The following is a 20,966-nucleotide window of genomic DNA, read 5'->3' as shown; positions in this document are numbered from 1 at the left end:
TATTAGTCAGATATGAACCACACTAAGTACTTTATATGCATTATTTCTTCGAATTCTTCTTTACCCTAACAGGTCTATTCTAACCCTACTTTCGAAATTGAAACTGAAGCTCAGAGAAGACAAGTAACTCACTCAAGGCCACAGAACCAATACACAGAGGAGCCAGGTGCTGACCAACCTCTGTCTGGTTCCAGAGGCCATGATCATTATGTTCCCTCATTAGACCTTATTTTTTCAAAACTTGCTAAGTTTCAATGGTAAAAATGCTAAATTATTTTCTTTTCATTACTGGTGATGTTAGATATTTCCTTGTGTTTGCCAAACTAGACACACTCTTTTTTTGTTAATTGCCTTTTGTGGCCTTTCTATAGTTGACTACAATTTAAAGAGTGAATGAAATGTGATTGATGACTTGTCGCCATAGTTAAAAAGAAAAACTCAGGCACAGTTTCCTTTTTAGAAGTATGCTCCAATGTGGAAGCCCCTTTAATGATGGCTGACATGACTGGGAGACTTCCCTATAATCCAACTCTTTGACACAAGTGCCTGCTTCTTCCTTCGTTCCTTCCACCTGGCTGAGCTTGGATACAGTGCAAAGGAAGACTACTTGGCTACATGGCTGGCCCTTCCCCTTAAGAGCAGTCCTGTTCCTTCTTGAAGCAGGAGAGCTTGGAGGCAATCATTGCTATGCTCCTAAAGCTCTTAACCAAAGAGTGGCTTCTTTTCCACAGTTATGTAGACAAATACCACAATGATGAAGATGCCAAACACAGCAAGCTTCAAGCCCACTGGAAGCCTTTCTAGCTTCCTGCTCTCAACATTCTTGTTTATTACGCAGTAGTCTTTCTTTGTGGTGTTACTCCATTCTTTGAATCTGGTGTTTGGTGCTCTTGAGGCACACCTGCGAAAACATTAGCGACTCTTAGGGTTGCATACATCTACGAGCTGAGCAACCCCTGAAAGTGTGTGGGCCTTGGTGCTCAAGGGAGCAACCCCAGTGGGGCTTTAGGGAGCAGCCCTCTATCACTGAAAACCTATGCTAATTTTGACAAATGATAATAACAGGGTTCACAGGGATGGGAGCTTGAGAAAATCCCACCAAGCATTTCTTTATCATCCACTTGTGTAATGCTGGCATAAGGCCCTGACTCAGGGCCTCACAGCTCCCTTGGTCTCACTGGAGATCTGTAAGAGTGGATGAGGGCACCAGTATGCAAGCCCTCTCTCTTCCTTCTTCACAGGTATAACTGCTACCTTTCAGGTTGGAGAAGGGAAGTGCTTTTGAAATCTGCTTATTTTGCATTTAAAAGGGCAAGAGAATACTTTCTGAAATCTTTTAAAGTCTTATGTTTTCATTAGTCTAATTCTGGAAATTGGCTGAAGTTTATTCAGAAATTAGGGAACTTTCCAGAAAGCTTTACTTTCTGACTAATAAAATGGCTGGTCTTGAGCATTTATTTCCACTACCGGCTCTTTTTTTCCCTTCTTTCCCCATTTTCCAAGACACGAATAGGAATATATATCGTGAAATGACTACACATCAAGAACCTTGGGTTCTGGTTTCAGTTCATTGTGACTTTTGGCAGCCCCCTCAATCTTTCTGGTTCGTTTCCTTACCTCTAAACATAAGTGGTGAACTAGAACTTCTTCAGCTTTGAAATTATGAGATATTACAAATTCTCTTTCTCAACAGATTCTTTTTCAGACTCAAACTCTTCACAAAAGTCTGAATAACAGTTTTTTTTTCCAGGAGTTACATAAGTCAACAATATCTCCTCATATGCTAAGAAAAGTATTACCTTATTTTCTCAGAATGCTTATGATCCAGACAGTAGATATCTTGGACTTTTGGTTTAGTGCGGGAAGCCTTGGGTCTCTAATGAACAGAAAGAAAATATCAATAATTTATTTATCAAGAAGATAATATTTATCAAATTTTCAAGAAGAGGCCTCATGATACAGTTTCTAATGTCTTGTACAAAGGACCTTATCAGACCTCTTATAATCTGAGGACTGATAAAGTTCTTGGTACATCATGTAGTTTAGTACTTCATAACACAAATTTTAAGTGTGCCTTTATTCAATAGTAGCAAAATCCTCCAAGTTCCGTGAAGTAATATTTTACTTCAATGATTCATACTTGAACACTAGACACACCAGTGACGTGAGCAGCATTCTGTTCTTAAGTATCATCTATTTTGCTCTCTTATTTGTACTTTTATTGCTTGGAACTTTTTTATGAGCATGCGTCATTTTTATATGAAAAATAAAGTTATTTTAAAAAACAAGTTGGGTATGAACAATGACTAGAAAATAATTTAGGAAAATGAAAATGTTCTGTATGAAGAATAGGAGTAGAGACAATCATATTTTCTTTTTCCAAAAATTTCTTTCATTCTGTTATTTTTTTAATAAAGTAAAAAAGGATAGCTCACTATGCCTTTGTTTCCTCTCTGTGAAATAAAATTGTAAAGATTAAGAGGTTTAATCCATGCTAAATGATTAAACATCTCTTAGCATATAAGCACTTAATAAATATTAGTAATAATGATTATGATAATAATCATTACTGTTAATTTTGTGTTGCTGTTTTTCCTTATGTGCCTGGCTTTCCTCGATTGTCTATTCATATTTAATATTCAGGTCTTATCTTCCTCAAGTGTCTACAATGTCCAAGAATGCAAAGAAGTGGTGTCATATGATGTTGTTAACCACCATTTATTGAGTGCCAGGCTCTATTAACTCATTAACTCACTGAGGCCTCCTAGACAACCCTACACTCATCTGGTATGCACTATCATTGCTTCATTTGGGAGATGATGAGTGTCGAGGCATAGAAAGTTTAAGTAACTGTTTAAGATCACACAGTATCATCAGTGAAGCTATGTGCTGGAACCACTACACTAGACTCCTCTCTATCCTTCAGTTTCTAAAAGAATTTCCCTCCTGTTAAAAGTCTTTTTCATTACTCTCATTCACTCAGATTGGTTATCTGGTCTATATTCCTTTAGTCCTAATACACATGTTCTGTACTTTATTTTATTGACCCAAAGTTTCATTTATTCATTCAACAAACATATGTGGTATGCTGCGGAGTGCCAGGCCCCATGCCACTGTGAGAATTTCTGAAGGGATCATCACACTGTTCTTGCTCTAAAGAGCTCACCCCTGAGAATGGTTATGTGTAAGTATCCTGCACTGACTTCTTTTATCACTAATCAGACCACCTGTTGGATCTCATGGAGCTGTCTTCTATTTCTCTTTAATCAAGACACAATATCTACCACTTTACATCATTGGTAGCTTGGTCTCTATCTCTTCACAGGGGCCCAGGACCCCTGAACATGAGACAAGCCTCCTGACATCTACTGTGTTGCAAGATGCCTCATGAAACAGTAGGCTATGGACAAGGGAATCAGGAATTGAAGAATTCCTCAAAATATGAGAGGAAGATAGGACTCACCTCCTACAGGGAAAGGACTTACCAATACCAGGACAGAACAAAAATCAGAAGGAAGGTCAAAAGTAGATGTTCTGACAGCAACATTGAGATAGATGGGACTAGGGTATGATGGAAGGTAGGACATGAGACACTGGGGCACTCAACTGAGTCACAGAGTTACCAGGAGAAAGGACAGACCTGGCCTTAGCAACTGTGTTGTCAGGACACTCCAACAAAGCACATAAATCTAGTGACTCTGAAATGTCACCTATAGGATGTGTTGTGTCAGTAGGTCCAATGGTCTCAGCCTGAGGTGGGTGGGGAGGACATGGCCTGCTGTACCATCATTTACTGCCGACAACCCCTTTCTTAGTAAAGGCCACCAACAATGAAACAGCTTTGGCTTCCATCTCTTCCTTCTACTCCCTGCCTCATCTTCTTAAAGAAGATGTTCTCAACAGCAGTGTAGTGAAACCCAAGCAGGGCCTCTGCAGATGGTGGGAAGCTGTACATGACACAAGAGCACCATGTTCAAAGAGGCACCATTCCCAGTGTAGATATCGAAGATGTACAAACCACTACAACAATTTCCTAGAAGACAGAAGCAAAGGCTTTTGAGGAAGAGAGACCTTAAAAATTCTCACCAAGGTGCCACTTGGGCTAGAGGTGGTCTGCTTACCAATAGATACTTCAAACTATTTCCAAAGGTGTTGGAAAAAAAATTTTTTTAAAGCACATTCTTTTAAAAAATGTTTTTAATTATAGGAAGTTTCAAACATATACAAATGTAGACAATGGTATAATGAACCTCCACAGACCTGTCACATGCAACTGCTTTTTAATTCTCTTAAATTTAAAAATAGATATGTTAAATAAAGCATTTGGGGTAGAAGTCTGGTGCGAAATCAAATTATAGGATTTCAAAGCTCTTAGGCAATCAAATACTCTCTCTCCTCTCTTTCCTCCTGCCATAGGAGTTTTAGGTCTTTGATTTCCTTTTCTTTTATAATTTATGTCCTTTACTATTATTCAAATATAGAGTTCTACAGTATGCAAAAGGTGAACATTTTGATTTTCAAAAAAGGAATAATTATAGCCTATCAACTTGACTGTGTAGCCATCAATAAATACAATAATTATAAAGACTATCTAACAGGGAAAAGGGATATCAATTCATGTTAAATGAGTAAAAAGAGTATAGAGTTGTATGTACACAGCGACAGCGACTGTGTGAATACATACTGTATATGCACATAAATAAAAACTAGAGGGAAACTGAAAAATGAAATCAGCTTTTGTGTCAGGTATGTTTGTAGTTGATTTGTTTTTCATCTTTAGAACATTCCTTTAATGCTGTTATAATACGGTTTTCACTATAAACATCATTTATAATGGAACTTAAAAATATTGGTGTTCATTAAAGCTACGGCTTAGTAAGTGATAGTAAGTGGCACCATGGGGAAATGTAATGTCTTTGCTCCTTTTCCCCTATGCCCTGAGCTAGAATCTGCAAAGATGGCTGTCTGGGCAAAGTGTTCACAGCTGAGAGTGGGGACTGTATGGCCTCCTCTGTTTCTCCACCCTCTACACTGCACCTCTGGCATTCAAGTCAAAAATTACACCCATCCACATATTGCTGATCACAGCTGTATTTATAAATGTACTAATTATGAGATATGCCAATATAATAAGCTATGAGTATCTCATTATAATATTAGCTAACATGTATATAGCATTTCCTATGTCCCAGGCACCATCCTAAGCATTTTACATGAATAAAGTCATTTAATCCTCACTACCGCCCTATTAGGAAAGTGCTCTTGTTACGCCCATTTTATAGATGAGAAAAGTGAGGCGTGGAGAGTTTAAGTAGCTTGCCCATGGTCACACAACTGTTGAGATGGTGCAGCCAGGAGTCAACTCTGGCAGTGAAGCCTCAGAGTCCCTGCTCATAATCATCATGCTGTACCACAGAATGGTAATGCTGTTTTACTAGAAGGGAATTAGAGCACCACACTGCGAACCTCTATTATCTCGTCATTCAACATGCCTCAATTTATTTAATCTTTGTAACAGCTCTAGGAGTTAACCATTATAGACACCATTTTATAGCTGAGGAAATAAAGGCTTACAGAGCTAAAGTATTTGCCCCAGGTCACACAATTAGTAAAAAGGCAGAGCTTTAACTTATGCCCAGATATTCTGGTTTTAATGCCTATGTCTTTTTGTTTTGTAATATTTCTATTGGGAGAACTCATCATTGAAAATAAATCAAAAAATATTTCTAGACACTGTTTTCATTAATTAATAAATTATCCAATCATTAATTTCCTGTGGAAGTAACACGTATAGCCATTAGATCTCTTCTTGAATATTTCAGATGAAGTAACTTTTAAAGATTTTTCCAGGTAGACTATTTCGTGCTAACTCTTATTGCCTACCTATGTATATCAGATTGAATCTGAGAGTGCATTGTGTATGAGCTATTGTGTCATATCATATTATAACTACAAAACACTGGATTACTATTCACAGCCAGAAAGAACAATAATAATTTTGTATTCTAATTAAATCATTACTCATCCAAAAATGTATTTGGAATTTTAAAAAATAATCTACTTTGACTAAAATGATTAATATTTGTCCATAAAGAAATACAAGTTTGTTTTGCATTTCTGCAAGATGTGTATTTTACAGTGTAGACCCAAAGCTAGCCTGAAATATCAGAGGCCGACATCTACAATTATGGGCAATCAAGGAAGGCGTGCTGAGTGCTGAGGTCCCTACTCCCTCCTCTCTCTTATTCTTCCAGGACTTTTTACTGTTGGACTTTGAAGAGTTAGGAGGCAGTGACACACCTGGGGGCGGGGATGAAATTCTCTCCTAACCGAAATGTGTTACATTTTCCAATCACTGCAATTTTTTTAAAAAGGCCTGTATGTAGAACCAGACATTTTTACAAATGACTTGGCAAACTGGCAGTTGTGATCTGCTTACAGCCAGAAAAACCTCTTGATTTAGAGCTCTTTAATATTGAGCTGACCACAAATCCCTTTATTGACTAAAATGATTATGTTAATAAAAGATCTTGTAATAATTTCAGACTCATACTTTATTGTTTTTACTTCAACCTTGATTTAATAAAGCTCTCATTTAAAATATTATGTTATTTTAACCTAAATAATGATTTTGAATTCATTAAAAAGCCTTTTAAAATAACCTGTACCACATTAACAAAAGAAAGGTTAAAACTTTATGATCATCTCCATTCCCGCTTTAAAAAATCTTCTAGTAAACAAGGAATAGAATGAGAACTTCCTTAGCTTGATAAAAGTTGTCTTCCAATATGTACACCAAAAATCATCCTCAAAAGTAAAATGTTAAAAGCTTTTTAAAATCAGAACCAAGGAAAACATTTCTCTATTATGACTCTTATTTAATATTGTAATAAAGAAGTCTTAGCCAGCACAATTGAACAAAAAGAAATTAAAGATATACAAATTAGACTAAAAAGAATCTGTAGAAAATTATTATAATTGCAAAGTTCATTGTTATAATACAAAAGTTATTGACAAAAGTCAAATGCATTTATATATTCCAGCAACAAACAATTTAAAACATAATTTAAAAAAGATACTATTCCTAACAAAAATTAGCAACTAAAATTAACACCCTACCTGGTAATAAAGCTAACAAAAGATGAGCATAACCTTTAGTGAGAAAATTATAAAATCTCACTGGGAAAAAAAAAGAAAATTTCAATAAATGTAAAGACGTAACATGTTTGTGAACAGGAAGGCTCAACAGAGTAAAGATTCAGCTCTTTCTAAGTTAATTTATAGAGTCGACAAAATTTTAATCTAAATTACAATCTGAATTTTTCATGGAACTTGATAAGCTTATTCTAAAATATATAATGAAGAACAAAGGGACAAGTAAAAAATAAAGATACCATTTTAAAACAACAAAAGGGGGGGTTGCTATGGTAATGAAGACATTCTGTTATGAACACAAGCTAGACAAATTGATCAGAATAAAGACCTCATTGCATTAATCATGGTTTTTATTTTTGTATTTTATGATGCTTTGACATCTTGTGGCCTTGCTAATCTTGGAGAGACTGCTTCTCCCAGAGCTAGCTAATTTCCAGAGATTGTAAAGACTTGCTTGTAATCAAGGTTTTCACATGCAGGCCAACCAATCCAAAACCCGTTCACTCAACCTTCTCCCTTATCTAACTCTCACTTAGCAAGCAATTATTTCCTCTGTCCTACAACAGCCCAGGGCCAGATATTGGACAACTAGGATCCACCCCTAGAGACCAGAATCTGCTGAAATTAGTCAAACTAGCTGATCCTAAAAAGCTTACATTGCCTCACCCATTCGTTCCTGCAAAAACTACAGCGAAGCCTGTGCCGTGCCTTCCGCTCATTCCTGCCTCCTGAGGACTGACCCTGATACTTCTCTACATGGCCCTGCATGATATCATGTGCCCAGTCCTTTTGGGAACTGTAATAAACTTCTTTCAAAGGCAGTTGTCTCTGTGTTTGTCACCTTACCATATTTAATTAAAACAAATCCTGGGTATATTTTAAAACTCTCATGCATTATAGAAACTTGATATATGACAAGAGCTAACAATGTAGGTCAGAGAAAGAACAGACTATTCAAAAATGGTACTGGAAACAAGATGAGATAGATGTACTCCAAAATTTTTCTGTTGAATAAAGCCAAAACCCTGAATACTATAGATAAAGCAAACATGAGATTCTGAAAAGTGGAGAAAAGCAGATGGGCTAGGGACCTCAGGACCATAGAAATGACGTGGTGAACGTCCTAGATTTTCTTTTTGCCTCACATAACCTGGACTGGGTGTTAGAGAAACTGGCAACCTAGAAACACCAATGAGTGCAATTTTTTTAAAAAAGCCTCCAGAAAGCCAAAAGACAAAGAAAGAGAAGAGAGGCAGCCTAACAAGACAGAAAGCTTTTGACAATAACTGCCCTACTCCAGCCAAACAGCTCACCTCCACCTCCACTAGCCAAGGTGCACGAGAAGCCTGGACTTCCACCCCTACGTTTCAGACCCTTCCCCTCCCCACTGGGTTGGTATCAGTGGAGCCACATGGGACTCTCCAGAACCTCAGCAATAACAAGAAACTCACAAACATACAACAGATGTCAGTGGAGGTCCAGTGGGAGACCTGGACCTCTACCCCACCTGCCCAATAGCAAAGAGCTGGTGCCCCTCTTCCCCCACAGCATAAAGTCTGAGGAGGATACTAAAACAGAATATTTCAATAAGATCCAGAGTCTCTCATAACTTGAGTGAGAAAAGACAATAAAAAGTCAACACCGAGATGACACAATGTTGTAATTATCTGACCAGGATTTTAGAGCAGCTACCATAAAATGTTTCAGGAACAATATGAACACGTTGAAACAAATGAGAAAATATTAACTCTCAGAACCAAGTGAAAATTTTATAATACAAAAAAATTCAACAACTGAAGTAAAAAAACTCACAAGGTGGGCTTGACAGCAGAATAGAGAAGACAGAGGGGAAAAAAAATCAATGAACTTGAAGGTAGAACTGTACAAAACACTCAAACTAAACAGTAGAGAGAAAATAGACAAAAAATAAAGTAATACAAAACAAAACCCAAGAATCTCAGGGCCTTTAAGAATTATAACAGAAGATCTAATATTTGTGTCATCAGAGTCCCTGAAGGAGAGGAGAATGAGGTGGGGATGAAAAATGTATTTGAAGAAATAATGTGCCAAATTTGGCGAAAGACATAAATCTACAGACTCCAAATGCTAAGTGAATTCCAAACAGGATAAACCCAAAGAAATTCATGCCAAGAAATATCATAAGCAAACTTGTCAACTTTTGTGCATCAAAGGACATTATGAAGAAAGAGAAAAGGTAACCCCTGGAATGGGAAAAACATTTGCAAATCGGTATTTGATAACAGTCTCGTATTTGGAATATACAAAGAACTCTTATAACTTAACAACAGAAAGACAAACAATCTAATTTAAAAATGGGCAAATGATTTGAATAGACAGATCTCCAAAGAATATGTACAAATGGTCAATAAACATGTGAAAAAATTCTCAGCATCATTAGTCATTAGGGAATCGCAAATCAAATCCATAATGAGATACCACTTTATACACACTAAGTTATGTATTTCAAAAAGCTGGGGTGGAATAACAAGTTTTGGCAAGTATATGGAGAAATTGGAACCTTCACACATTCGTGGTGGGAATGTAAAATGGAGTGGCTGATATGGAAAACAGTTTTGCCCTTATGTAAACATAGAATTACCATATGACCCAAAAATTCTACTCTTAGGTATATATCCAAAAGAATTAAAAACGTGTATTCAAATATTTATACACGAACGTTCATAATAACATTATTCTCAGTAGCCAAGAGGTGGAAACAATTCAAATGTCTGTAATGGATGAATGAATAAACAAATTGTAGTATATCCATACTACAGTCATAAAAAGAGATGATGTGCTGATACAGATACATGCTACAACATGAATGAACCTTGAAAATGGTACACTAAGTGAAAAAAGTCAGTCACAACACATTATATACTGAATGATTTCATTTATATGAAATATACAAAAAAAATCCATTGAAACGGAAAGCAGATTAGTAGATACCAGGAGAGGATTGTGGAGTAACTGTTTAATGGGTACTGAGTTTTATTTTGGGATGATGAAAATGTTTTGAAACTAGATAGAGGTGGCATTATGAATGCCCTATATGCCACTGAAATGTGCACTTTAAAATAGTAAATTTTGTGTTATGTGAATTTAGCCACAATAAAAAATTTTCCGATTCTCATCGTTGTAGTGTGAATAGCCTTATGTCTTTAGCCTGAAGAAATAGATACTGAAGTTTTGGGGAGGGAGTAAAAGATCATGATGTCTATAATTTAGTTCAATAAAAAATAATAAATAGATAAAATTATAAAACCAATGTGGTAAAATGTTAACAATTCATAAATCTGGGTGAAGATCACATAGTAATTCTATAAGTTCAAAATTAGTTTTTTAGTTACACTTTTTAAAAGGCATTGAGAAAAATGTGAAAAGACAAGCCCACTGGCAGACAATGTTAAAATGAGGGAGGCTGTGCATGTGGGGCGGGGGGCAGGGGTTACATGGGAAATCTCTGTACCTTCCTCTTAATTTTGTGGTGAACCTAAACTGCTGTAAAAAAAAAAAAAAAAGACAAGTCCAAACTACTAGAAGATATATGCAACATTTACAGCTGACAAAGGATTAGTATACAAAATATGTAAAAAGCTCCTTTAAATTAACAAGAAAAAGATCTACAAGCTAATAGAAAAATGGGCAAAAGACATGAACAGGCATTTCACTGATGAGAAAACATAAATGACCAACAAACATATGAGAAGAGGCTCGACTTACTAGTAATAAGAGAAATACAAATTACAACCATAATGAAATATGCTTTTATGCACACTACATTACCAAAAATTAAACCTTACAAGACTAATTTTTGAAGAAGATTTAGAACAATAGAGCTCTTAATATTTTAATATATTGCTGTTAGGAATGTAAAACGGTGCAGCCACTCTGTAAAGCAATTTAGCATGATCTCTTAAGCTAAAGAGATATATATCCTTTAAGTCAGCAGCTCCACTCCTGAGTGTGCTCATTCAATCACAAAAACAATCGTGCGTATGTAAACAATGGATCATGTGCCATAATGTTTGTAGTGGCATTTCTTGTATTAGGAAAACTTGGAAACAATACAAATGTCCCATTAATAAGTAATGGATAAATAAAGTAATGGATACAATAATTACATAGCAGTGAAAATGAATGAATGAGGGCTACAAATATTGGAAGCCCATAACATAATGGTGAATGATAAAGAGAAGTTACAGAATAATACTTACACTACGGTATCATTTAAATAAAATCCAAAATCATGAGAAACTGAACTAATGTTTGTGGATACTGTAAAGAAAAGGAAAAGAATGATAAGTAGAAAATTCGGGATAGTGGTTACATTGGGGGAAATGAAGGAAGGGAAATACGATCGGGGAGAAATACACTGGGATTGTCGCTGAATTAGCAATGATTTAATTTTTAATCTCTAGGGTGAGAATCTAACTGCTCGTTATACAATTCTTTATACCTTTCTAGATGTGTTAGATATGTTATAATAAAATGTCAAAAAAGGTTTTCGGATTTTGAATTTTCTTCTGTCTACTTGGGCAAATTCCAGGTACCCATACATATATAAATTAGCTCATTTAAACTGTGCTGACTTCTGTATCATGGCTTTAAGGTATGTACAGAAGAGTCACTGAAAAGTGTCTCTATGGACTCTCATTGCAAAGCAATCACCAGAAAGAAAGCCTTTGCTTCCACAAATGAAGAGATGTCCTTCTGGGATACCATGAAAAGAGACACTGGAGGGAGCTATTTCACCACTTAGGTGCCTGGTTGTTTTCCCTCTTCCTCTGGCAGGTTGATATAATGGAAAGGGCAATTGAATGGAAATTAGGAGACTGGAATTCCATTTCTAATTTTTCTTCTAACTCTGTATGGTCTTAGGCAAGTCATATCCCCTCTCTCTGCCTGTTTCTGCATCTGTAAGATGAACCATACAGCCTCCACCAGGAAGCCTTTCAGATAGGAGATTCCATGCTCAACAATTATAATAAATTATGCCTAGACTTAGGCATTGTGATGAATAGTGCCTGGTACTCATGAAGTCCCAAAAGATCAAAATAACTCAGGGATGCTCATAGGGGAGGTATAACAGGAAACTCCTCTCCCTAAAATGGATATACATACATCTATACCGATAAAGCAAATTATAAACTAGCTAAAATCTGTTTTGTTATATTCTTAAGGGAAAGGAAAGCTGAGTTTTCTAAACAAATTCATATTTTTCCTACAGAAAGGGAACACTACTGCTCATAATTCAGTTTTATGAAAATAAATAAGTTTACCTTTATTATCATCTTAGAATCATTGTAATCAGAGTTTGGTTTCACTATCTCTTCCTGCTGCTCCTCTATTTCAAAAACTGGGTTCTATTGCACAGAAAGAATCAGCATGTAATCAATAAGATAAAGACACATTGACCATTAAGCATATTTAAGCATATCTACTAGGAGGTCAGTATTTTTACAGGAAGAATGTTAAATTACATTCCTTGCAGAGATGGCATTTAGCTCCCATTAAAACATATCAAAGGTAAGAACTAAGGGCTTATTAAGTAGTTATAGAATATGTAATTTACTCTTCACTTTGACCCAACTGGAATATACAACTACTATGGGGAATAAGGATTTTTTTTTAAATTAATTAAGAAACTATTATAGAGATGTTTAACATCAGGTTTCCTAAAACCTTTATACGCAACTCAAACCACGCACTTAATGGTAGTCCTTAAATATATATTCCCTTGATACATTGGACCTTCTGACTGTAGCATTTGGGGTAGGCCCTGCACATGCTAATTATAGCCTACAAGGTATCTTATCAGCAACAACAGCAATTGAGACACCAGGAGTGAAAACCCCATTCAAGTTTTGGCACAGAGACATTGAAACAAAAATGAAAACCAAAAAAAGAGACGTGAAGCTTTCCTTTCCTGGGATGTCAGTGTGTCCTGCACAGGAAGTGGGGCAGAGGGCCCTGAATGCAGAGTGTCAGAATGCCTGGAGGCCAAAGAAATGGAATGTGGGGGGCTGTGTGCACTGGGGCTCCTGGTAGTTGAAGGGTGGCAGCAGTAGGGGTGGGGAAGACCATGGAGGCTTTAGTGTGTCCTGTGTCCAAGGAAGAAACACAGTGATGGGAGGGCCACATGGAGGTGTTGGCATGTTCAGCGGTTGAGGAGGTGGTTGGTCATGAAGGTTATGCAGAGAGGGAAGTGGCAACTAAGATTGTGAGATCGGCAACACTGAAAATTAGAAAGCTGAGCAAAAAGTAAATATATCAAGGCAATGGAAGCCAGGTTTCTCACTGTCACAGAAGTAACTTACAAACATAGAAAGGGAAAAGTTTAGGGAGAACACTAAAACGTTATATTGTAATTAAAGATCAACGTGAACTCATAGTTTTTAAATTTATATAAAGATATAAAAATAGTTATAGATGCATACATGTATGTATACATATATACATGCATTTATTTTCCAGCTCTGTCCATGGAGAGGGCCTAGAAACAATGACTCCCCAGTAGCAACAAACTCACTGAAGGCCTAGATCTTGGTATCTAAACAAACACCATCCTGCAGGAAAAAGAACCAAGGCTCCTGGGGCAGGAAAAGCACAGATGCCAGAAATTTTTGTGCCAGAAATTGAGGAAATGTTCAAAGTGGGGGCAAGGAATGATGAGGACATGTCAAAAAGACACAGTATCCATCTTGTCAAATAGTCAAATCTGGGACAATTTGAGCATTAAAATGAATAACAATATCAATGGATACAGCCTATTGAATTAAAGAGAATCAATGAGTCATACTAATACGAATGAATGAATGAAACGAACGAACAAATAAATGGGGGAGAAGTAGAATACCAACTAATAAATGTAGATGGAATAATAGAAATAGAAAGTCTCAGTGGGCCATCATTATAATGTAAGTTGATTTAGATAGTCATGTGACCTAGGGCTAATGGATGAGGTTTTTTATAGGAGGGCTATGTTCGTGTCATTGCAGAATATTTCCCCACGAAATCCCATTCTAATTACAAACGGGAAAACAGTGGATTTTATGGAGAGCCCTGACAGACACCAACTTTTCCAGGTGACTAGAGTTAATATCACCAGCGGTGGAACAGGATGACATTGTTCCCTGCTGTGATACACAGAGAAGAGCACAGCATCATTCCCAAGGAATTTCTGCCCCAAAGACATGACCTCTATGAATAGTCAAAAGGAAAAGTCACCCTACAGAATGAAAGGCCTGTACTCTTTAAAATGGTCAAGGGCATGAAAGCTAGGGACAGATTGAGGTTCTGCTGTTCCAGACAGAAGGAGACGGAAGAGCACCGGCAACTAAAGGCAACGTGTTCCTGGAGTGGTCGTGGACCAGAAAGCAAAAAGACATTATTGGGACAGTTGGTGTAATTTGAATGGGGTCTAAATATTGGATGGTGGCATTGAATCAATGTGAGTTTCCTTAGTTGGAGTGTTATGTGGTGGTCGTGTAGGAAAAGTGCCCTCTACGGGGTGGGCAGAATACATGCCAGAGAGCTGAGAGGCTTCGAGTCTCAAACCATTTGGAAAAACACAATGATAGTGTACACACACACACACACACACACACACACACACACACACACGGAGCAAATGTAGTAAAAGGTAACAATTAAATAATCTGAGTAAAAAGGATATGAGAATTCTTTATATTATTCTTGCATCTTTTTCTAAGTGTGAAATTATTTTTAACGTTTAAAGAAGCAGGGGAAGAATTTAAGCATCAGATTAAGAAAGGAGTCCTATGTAGGGAGGGCACTTTTTAAAAAAAGCTTGGTCTGCTGTGTTAAACACACAGCACTTACAGAGAACAATCTTTAATTATACCTATATATTTAATTATATAAATATATTTGTAGGCACTCTGATAAATTACATTCTGTAGCACTTAGGAGTTCAATACTAAAGATTCAGCTTCCATTATATTACTTTTCACTTAAGTATATTGCTTTATATTGCAGATAATTAAATATCATATTTTTATATAATAATAACATTAATGATAATAATAGTTCTTATTTGTACTTAGACAGCTCTTATTATGTGCCATCACTACTCTGTTTTATATACTTTAACTAAATCCCTGCAAAACTCTATGAAGTTGAGTCTACTATTATCCTTATTTATAGACAAAGAGCTAAAACATAGAGAGGTCAAGTGTCTTGTCTAACTTAGTGGCAGAGCTGGGATTTGAACCCAGGCAGTCCAGCTCTAGGGTCCTTATTTTTGATATACATATTCTGTGTTTCCAGAGCTCATTTTGTAAGTTTCTTCAGGACAGGAACGAGAAGGTCTAGAACAAGACCCTGTATTCGGTAAACAGTTGTTAACTCCCAGGCTGAGACCCAGGGCTGGAAGCTCTCTTGCAACCCTTTCCTGGATGGTCATTAATTCACTATGACCTAAGCATCGTCTCTCAAAAGAATACATTAAGGTATGTCTAAGAGACAGAAGCGATGGTACAGAATAGGAAGGTAGAAAGAGAGAGCTCATCGACATCAACATAGCACAAAGGCTCCTTTCAGTTCAGCCAACAGAGACTGAGTGACTCCCCTCCCCCCATATGCCTGACATTGAATTAAATACACAGGGTTTAAAAATATAAGTTCAAAAATTTTACAACCTAGAGCAAAAACTCTTAGGGAGAAGGTGGGAGTAGCGGCTAATGGAAAATGCAAATTCCTAGGCCCAGAGCCACAGGACACATTTTGAGACATTCCTAGGAGAATGTGACCAGATGAGGACAGAGCATTCGAGGCTGGGAGAACAGAACGAACAGAGATTCTGGCAGGAAAGAGCATAACGTGTGTGGGGGCGAATAAGGAAACACCTAGATGGGGCCAGGGGCTCTGAGGAGCACGCCTTCGGGGCCAGCGCCCTCGGGACATTGGATGCGACCGTTTTCCGCAAACAGGTGTGCCCATACAAACACGTCAGCCTTTGGAACCAGTCCCGAGCCCAGGGTGACCATATGCCCTGATCTGTCAGGACAGTCCTGCTTCACTCCTATTATTCCAGCAACCCTTCTGGTCAGTGTCCCCTTTTATTCTCAATAGCATCCTGTTCGGAGTGATAAATTACACGGCTGCCCTATTGAACCCTATCCTACTTCATGCAGCCTGACGTCGTGTTCCGCCTCCCTGCCATCCTCACATTCCATTTCTCCTCTTTGGTAGAAGAAGATTTAGAGCCCGAGTTATATACATTGGCTTCACTCCCTACTCCATCGACGGAAGCTTAAGCTGTGTCTAGAGTCTATTGGATGAGAAAATCCTCAATTAAAAAAATATCGACCTTGCTTTCTAAGTGGTCTTAATCACCATATCAAATGGGCTGCATATGTAATTTGATACAACACACACATACAGTGCTAAAAAGTGTCCAGAAATTGACTTAATCTAAATGTCAAATTGGTTTGTATTCAACTAGAGACCTACTAAAATGAGAGGAAAATAGGTGTTTATTGGTATTTCAAAGAAATGTAAATACTCCCTTTCTGAGTGCTTAGAGGACTGTTAGGTACAGACCACTGCTCACAAGTAATTAAAATCTATGGTGTTAGACAAGTGTCTCAATGAACACACTTTCTACTACCTTTTACATGGAAATTTAAATGCTTATTTACATTTACTTTCGGATTTAAAGTTGAACAGATGTCTTGAGGCCCTTCTGAGAATCAAAATGGCTTATATAAATCCTCAGATCAAAACATTTTATACCATCGCAAACTTTCTATTTAATTCTATTGCCAGTTCAAAATATCGATGTTGTTTTATTTCAGGTTTACCTAAAGCAAAGTCTGAAGAGCATTAGCCCCACCTAATGCATTTTAAATACTCAGGTCGCGTTTTCTCCTGTGAATGTCTGAAGGAGCTATACAGAAGGGAACAAAATTTACCGAATGGAAAGGATTCCTTTCATGAGCCATTTAAAAGATTTTTTTAAATCTTTTTAGAAAATTTGATCCCCAAATTACTTCGTCAAATTTAAATTATGTTTAGATAGGAAGCTAAAGTTATAGCTTACTGCAGGAATGTTTGCCTGGGGTTTCATTTCATTTATTTAAACACAGCAAGTAGTTTAAATATGAGACCGTATTTGCAAACTAACCTATGTGTCACTGGAAATGTTTGGTAGACGTGATGAACTGATTTTGGGGCTCCTACTATGTGCAAAACACTGTGGAGGCTACTGAAGGGACTAAAATGCAATTGTAAAAGGATGCACAGGAGTGGCCTTTGAGACGTTCCTTAAGTGATCACAGGATTTTAACAGGAAGAAAAATGGAGCGGAGGGGGAAAGAATGAAGAAGATTCCAGGTGTAAAGAACAGTTGAGGCCACGATGCCTCAACATGGGAAGAGGTGTGAGAGGTGGAGAGACGGGGTAGGTGTCGGTTGGGTTGGATGGTGAGGGAGATAAATTTACAAGAGAGACTGAAGTCTCTTCGTGGTGTGTGGTAAGTTTGCATCTTATTTTGAAAAGTTTCCAGGCAAATGAATGACATGATTGAATCTCTGCTTGCAGAGTTGAACAGGAATTGGTAAAGGTTGGAGGCAGAGACCAGTTAGGAAAGTATCGCAATTGTAATTTAAAAACAAACAGACAAACAAAAACTAATATGGGTGCAAGCTGGGATAGCAGCAGTGGGAAGAGAAAGGAAGGCTAGATTATTTTAAATCACAAATCGAATCCATAGGATTTGGCGATTATTTATATGTGAGGAGCTGTGAGCCTGGACAGTGGGAAGGCGGTGGAATCATCGAGATAAACAGAGGCCACAAGTGCAGGTGGGTGGTCCTGGATATCCTGAGTGCGAGGTGCTGGGGATAACTCTGGGAAAACTATGAATACATCTGTATAACCTATGACCTGTTCATCATTACAAATAACCATTTGTTATTTGAATGCAGGAAGGAGGGAAGGAGCTTTCCAAGAATTAGTGGATATGCAGGACCTGTGGCTCAGGAGGGAGGTCCTGTGTGGAAGGTCAGACGTGGACTCACTACGGAGGGGGTGAGTGAATGAGACAGCTGAGGGAGATGGTGCAGAGCAGGAGGAGAAGAGAGCTGGAGACAGAGATATCTGGCACGAGGTACCTTTAAGGCCCAAAAGATAGTCAGAATGGAAACAGTCAGAGGAGCAGAGACCAAGTTGCTGAAATCTAAGGAAGCAAGCGTCTCTGAATAAAGAGGGACCAAGGTCAGGAGACTGAGAAAAAGTCACTAGCACTGATGTCTGGAGTTCATTCCGTGAACGAACCGTGCCGTGTTCTGTGCTAAGAGCTTCGCCTGCCTTTCACTTCACACCCGCCGGCTGAGGTAGGTACTGCTATTATATTAAACTGCGCGAGGAGGTTCACATCCGTTAGGTGACTTCCCCAGAGTCACACAACCGGCTAGTGGAAGCACAGGGACTTTAAATGAGCTAGGCTTCACTCCAAAACCTGTACTCTCACACACTTGGCGGAGTGCTCCAATATGATGCTGCGGGTAGAAGCCAGATCTCAGTGTCCGGGGAAGAGAAGCGGACAGGAACTCACGTTTATTCCGTGCTCCCTATGGGTCTAGAACTGTGCTCAATGCTATGTGTGAATGTAGCACTCGTGGTGAAAGGTGAGAGAGGGGAGGACAGCTGGAGGGGAGAGGAGGGCGGCTGCTACTTCAGGGAGGGGCAGGAGGACCCTTTTACTCTGGGGTAATAGTCTCACAAAACAGAACTGCATTAGAACAAGCTTCTTCAAACTAGGATTTCCCCACTGTAAGTAACGGAATGAAGTGACTTGCTATTTCCTTTCTTAATACCTATGAAAAGTGCTATTTCCTCTATCTAATATATGTGTAAAAGTATTCATGCATTAGAATTGTACATACTTTTTTGAGTCTCTTGTGTTTTTCTGATGAGAGTATTTTTCCTTTCAAAATGATAGTGACATTAAGTTCTGGATCATGGGAAACAAAAGGAAAATAGGCCATGAGAACATACGAGCTAGCCAAGAAAAAAAGCACCAAGTATCAAGGTGAATTCTATCAATCGTAGGGCGGAAGATTTTAGTGAGGGGAAGACAGTTTACTCTGCCCTTCTGCGGTAAAAGAGCATTTCTGCAGTGGCCTTTGTGGAACACACTTAGGCCTTCCCCGGGGAGCACGGGGAGGGCTCCTAACAGGGAGGCTGTCGCATCTGTACGCCTCCAAGAGCAATACATTGCAGAGTCCAAGCCGCCCGCTCCTCTGGGCGGCTGTTTGCAGTCTAGTCATTGCCCCTTCAAGCCGGCCGTAAGCCTTGCGCATCTCTGAATGTCAAGATAGGGCAGGAGAATTTTCTCCTTCTGTATCCAAAGAATCACCCAGGGGAGGGGAGGCCAGACCTGTGCTAAAAGGCTTTAAAAGTCAGGGGAACTGCCAGGGCAGAAAAGGCTGTTGTTGATCGGCCCTCGCCTTCAGCCTGTGAGGAAGCATTTAGATAAACTTGGGGCTATCATGTGCTCTTGCACATCGGCAGAGCTTTTAATGGGGGTGGGGGAGTTTAAATGAGTTCTGCAAGTCAGAATTATTTGAGAAATTTGAAAACACTAACGCTATGTCTTCCCAGTATCAAAACAATGAGTGAAAATGAGAAAAAATCGAATCTACCCATTGTTTGGATGACCTAATGCTCAGCCGCAGGTCCAGAGCTACCCCATCCCTCCCACCACAGCCCCACCCAGGACTAGGTGTTTCTGTGAAAAGCTCAAGGCCGAATCTCCACAGGACCCCACCAGTTCCATGTCAAGCTCTCCATTCTCAAGGCACCAGGATCTGAGGCTCCTCCAGTGAGCAAACTCAAATGTCTGACTCAGACCCGACCTAGAGAAATGGCTTTCCTATGTGCTACCACCGGCCACTGACGTCGCAGAATTGCATTGCTAGGGCAGGACTGACCCAGAGCTTCCACCTCTGACTTGACTGCTCATGGTTGGCCAGCATTAGATGGACAAGTGTAAAGCAATGGCAAAGCTTACAAACCAAAGGACCAATTTTCTCTTAGTCTCAGCGTCAATGTGTCACTGTGTGTGCTGGGAACCAGGGCAGCTTGGCCTGAGACCATGACAGCTTAACTTTGCAGCTTTGACCTGCAGTGCTTGGCGGTCACAAGCCGTGAGTGCACAAGCTTTCTTTTCCTTTCAAGCCTGGCACTGCATTTCATCAGAGAGCTGGTCTAGTCCCTTCAGCTCCTTTCCAGGGCAGGAAACAGAGGCAGTCGGGTCTGGGATAGGACCTTGAACACATCCCATATCTCTGAGGCACCCCCATGCTAACTGTGCTGCTCAGGGGCCAGTGGGGTCCGTCCCTAAACCCTGCTGCCCTCTCTAATGAGGCTGGCCAAGCCAGACTCTTGGGGAAAGCTCTCATCTGTGCCACCTTCGATACCAGGCATTACAGGGGACTTGTCATAGGGCCGCAGGCACTTACAATGCTTTCTTAAACTATTAATTTGAACTATATGAAATTGCCACTTTTTTTGTAGCTCGAACATGGTCAAAAATGTAATGTATTTATCCTTATAGTAGAAATTGTGAGAAAGGTATAAGGCATGTGGTGGAAAGAGCACAATTATGAGAGTTCAAATCTGGGTTCAAATCTCAGTTCTATATCCCTTTCATTCAACAAACACATACTGAATTCTTATGGGCCTGGTCCTGTCTTAGGAGCCAGAAATGTAGTGGTGACAAAGACACATGGGTCTAGCTCTTCATGGCACATTCTAATGGA

General features: G+C 38.8%; 1 protein-coding gene across 1 annotated transcript in view; it reads right to left on the bottom strand.

Annotated features, from left to right (window-relative positions):
- Positions 1 to 271: 271 nt before the first annotated feature.
- LEMD1 (LEM domain containing 1) overlaps positions 272 to 20,966 on the bottom strand; it is a 57,626-nt gene continuing 36,931 nt past the window's right edge. The window contains exons 5-7 of the mRNA XM_011372991.2: positions 19,089 to 19,156; positions 1,800 to 1,876; positions 272 to 901 (exon numbers count right to left, since the gene is read on the bottom strand). Coding sequence (XP_011371293.1) covers positions 703 to 901; positions 1,800 to 1,876; positions 19,089 to 19,156 — 344 coding nt within the window. The 3' untranslated portion in view covers positions 272 to 702. The remainder of the gene's footprint in view (positions 902 to 1,799; positions 1,877 to 19,088; positions 19,157 to 20,966) is intronic.

This window comes from Pteropus vampyrus, unplaced genomic scaffold (genome assembly GCF_000151845.1).
Source record: "Pteropus vampyrus isolate Shadow unplaced genomic scaffold, Pvam_2.0 Scaffold217, whole genome shotgun sequence".
Classification (NCBI taxonomy): Eukaryota; Metazoa; Chordata; class Mammalia; order Chiroptera; family Pteropodidae; genus Pteropus; species Pteropus vampyrus.
This window is presented reverse-complemented; position numbering and strand designations above follow the sequence as displayed.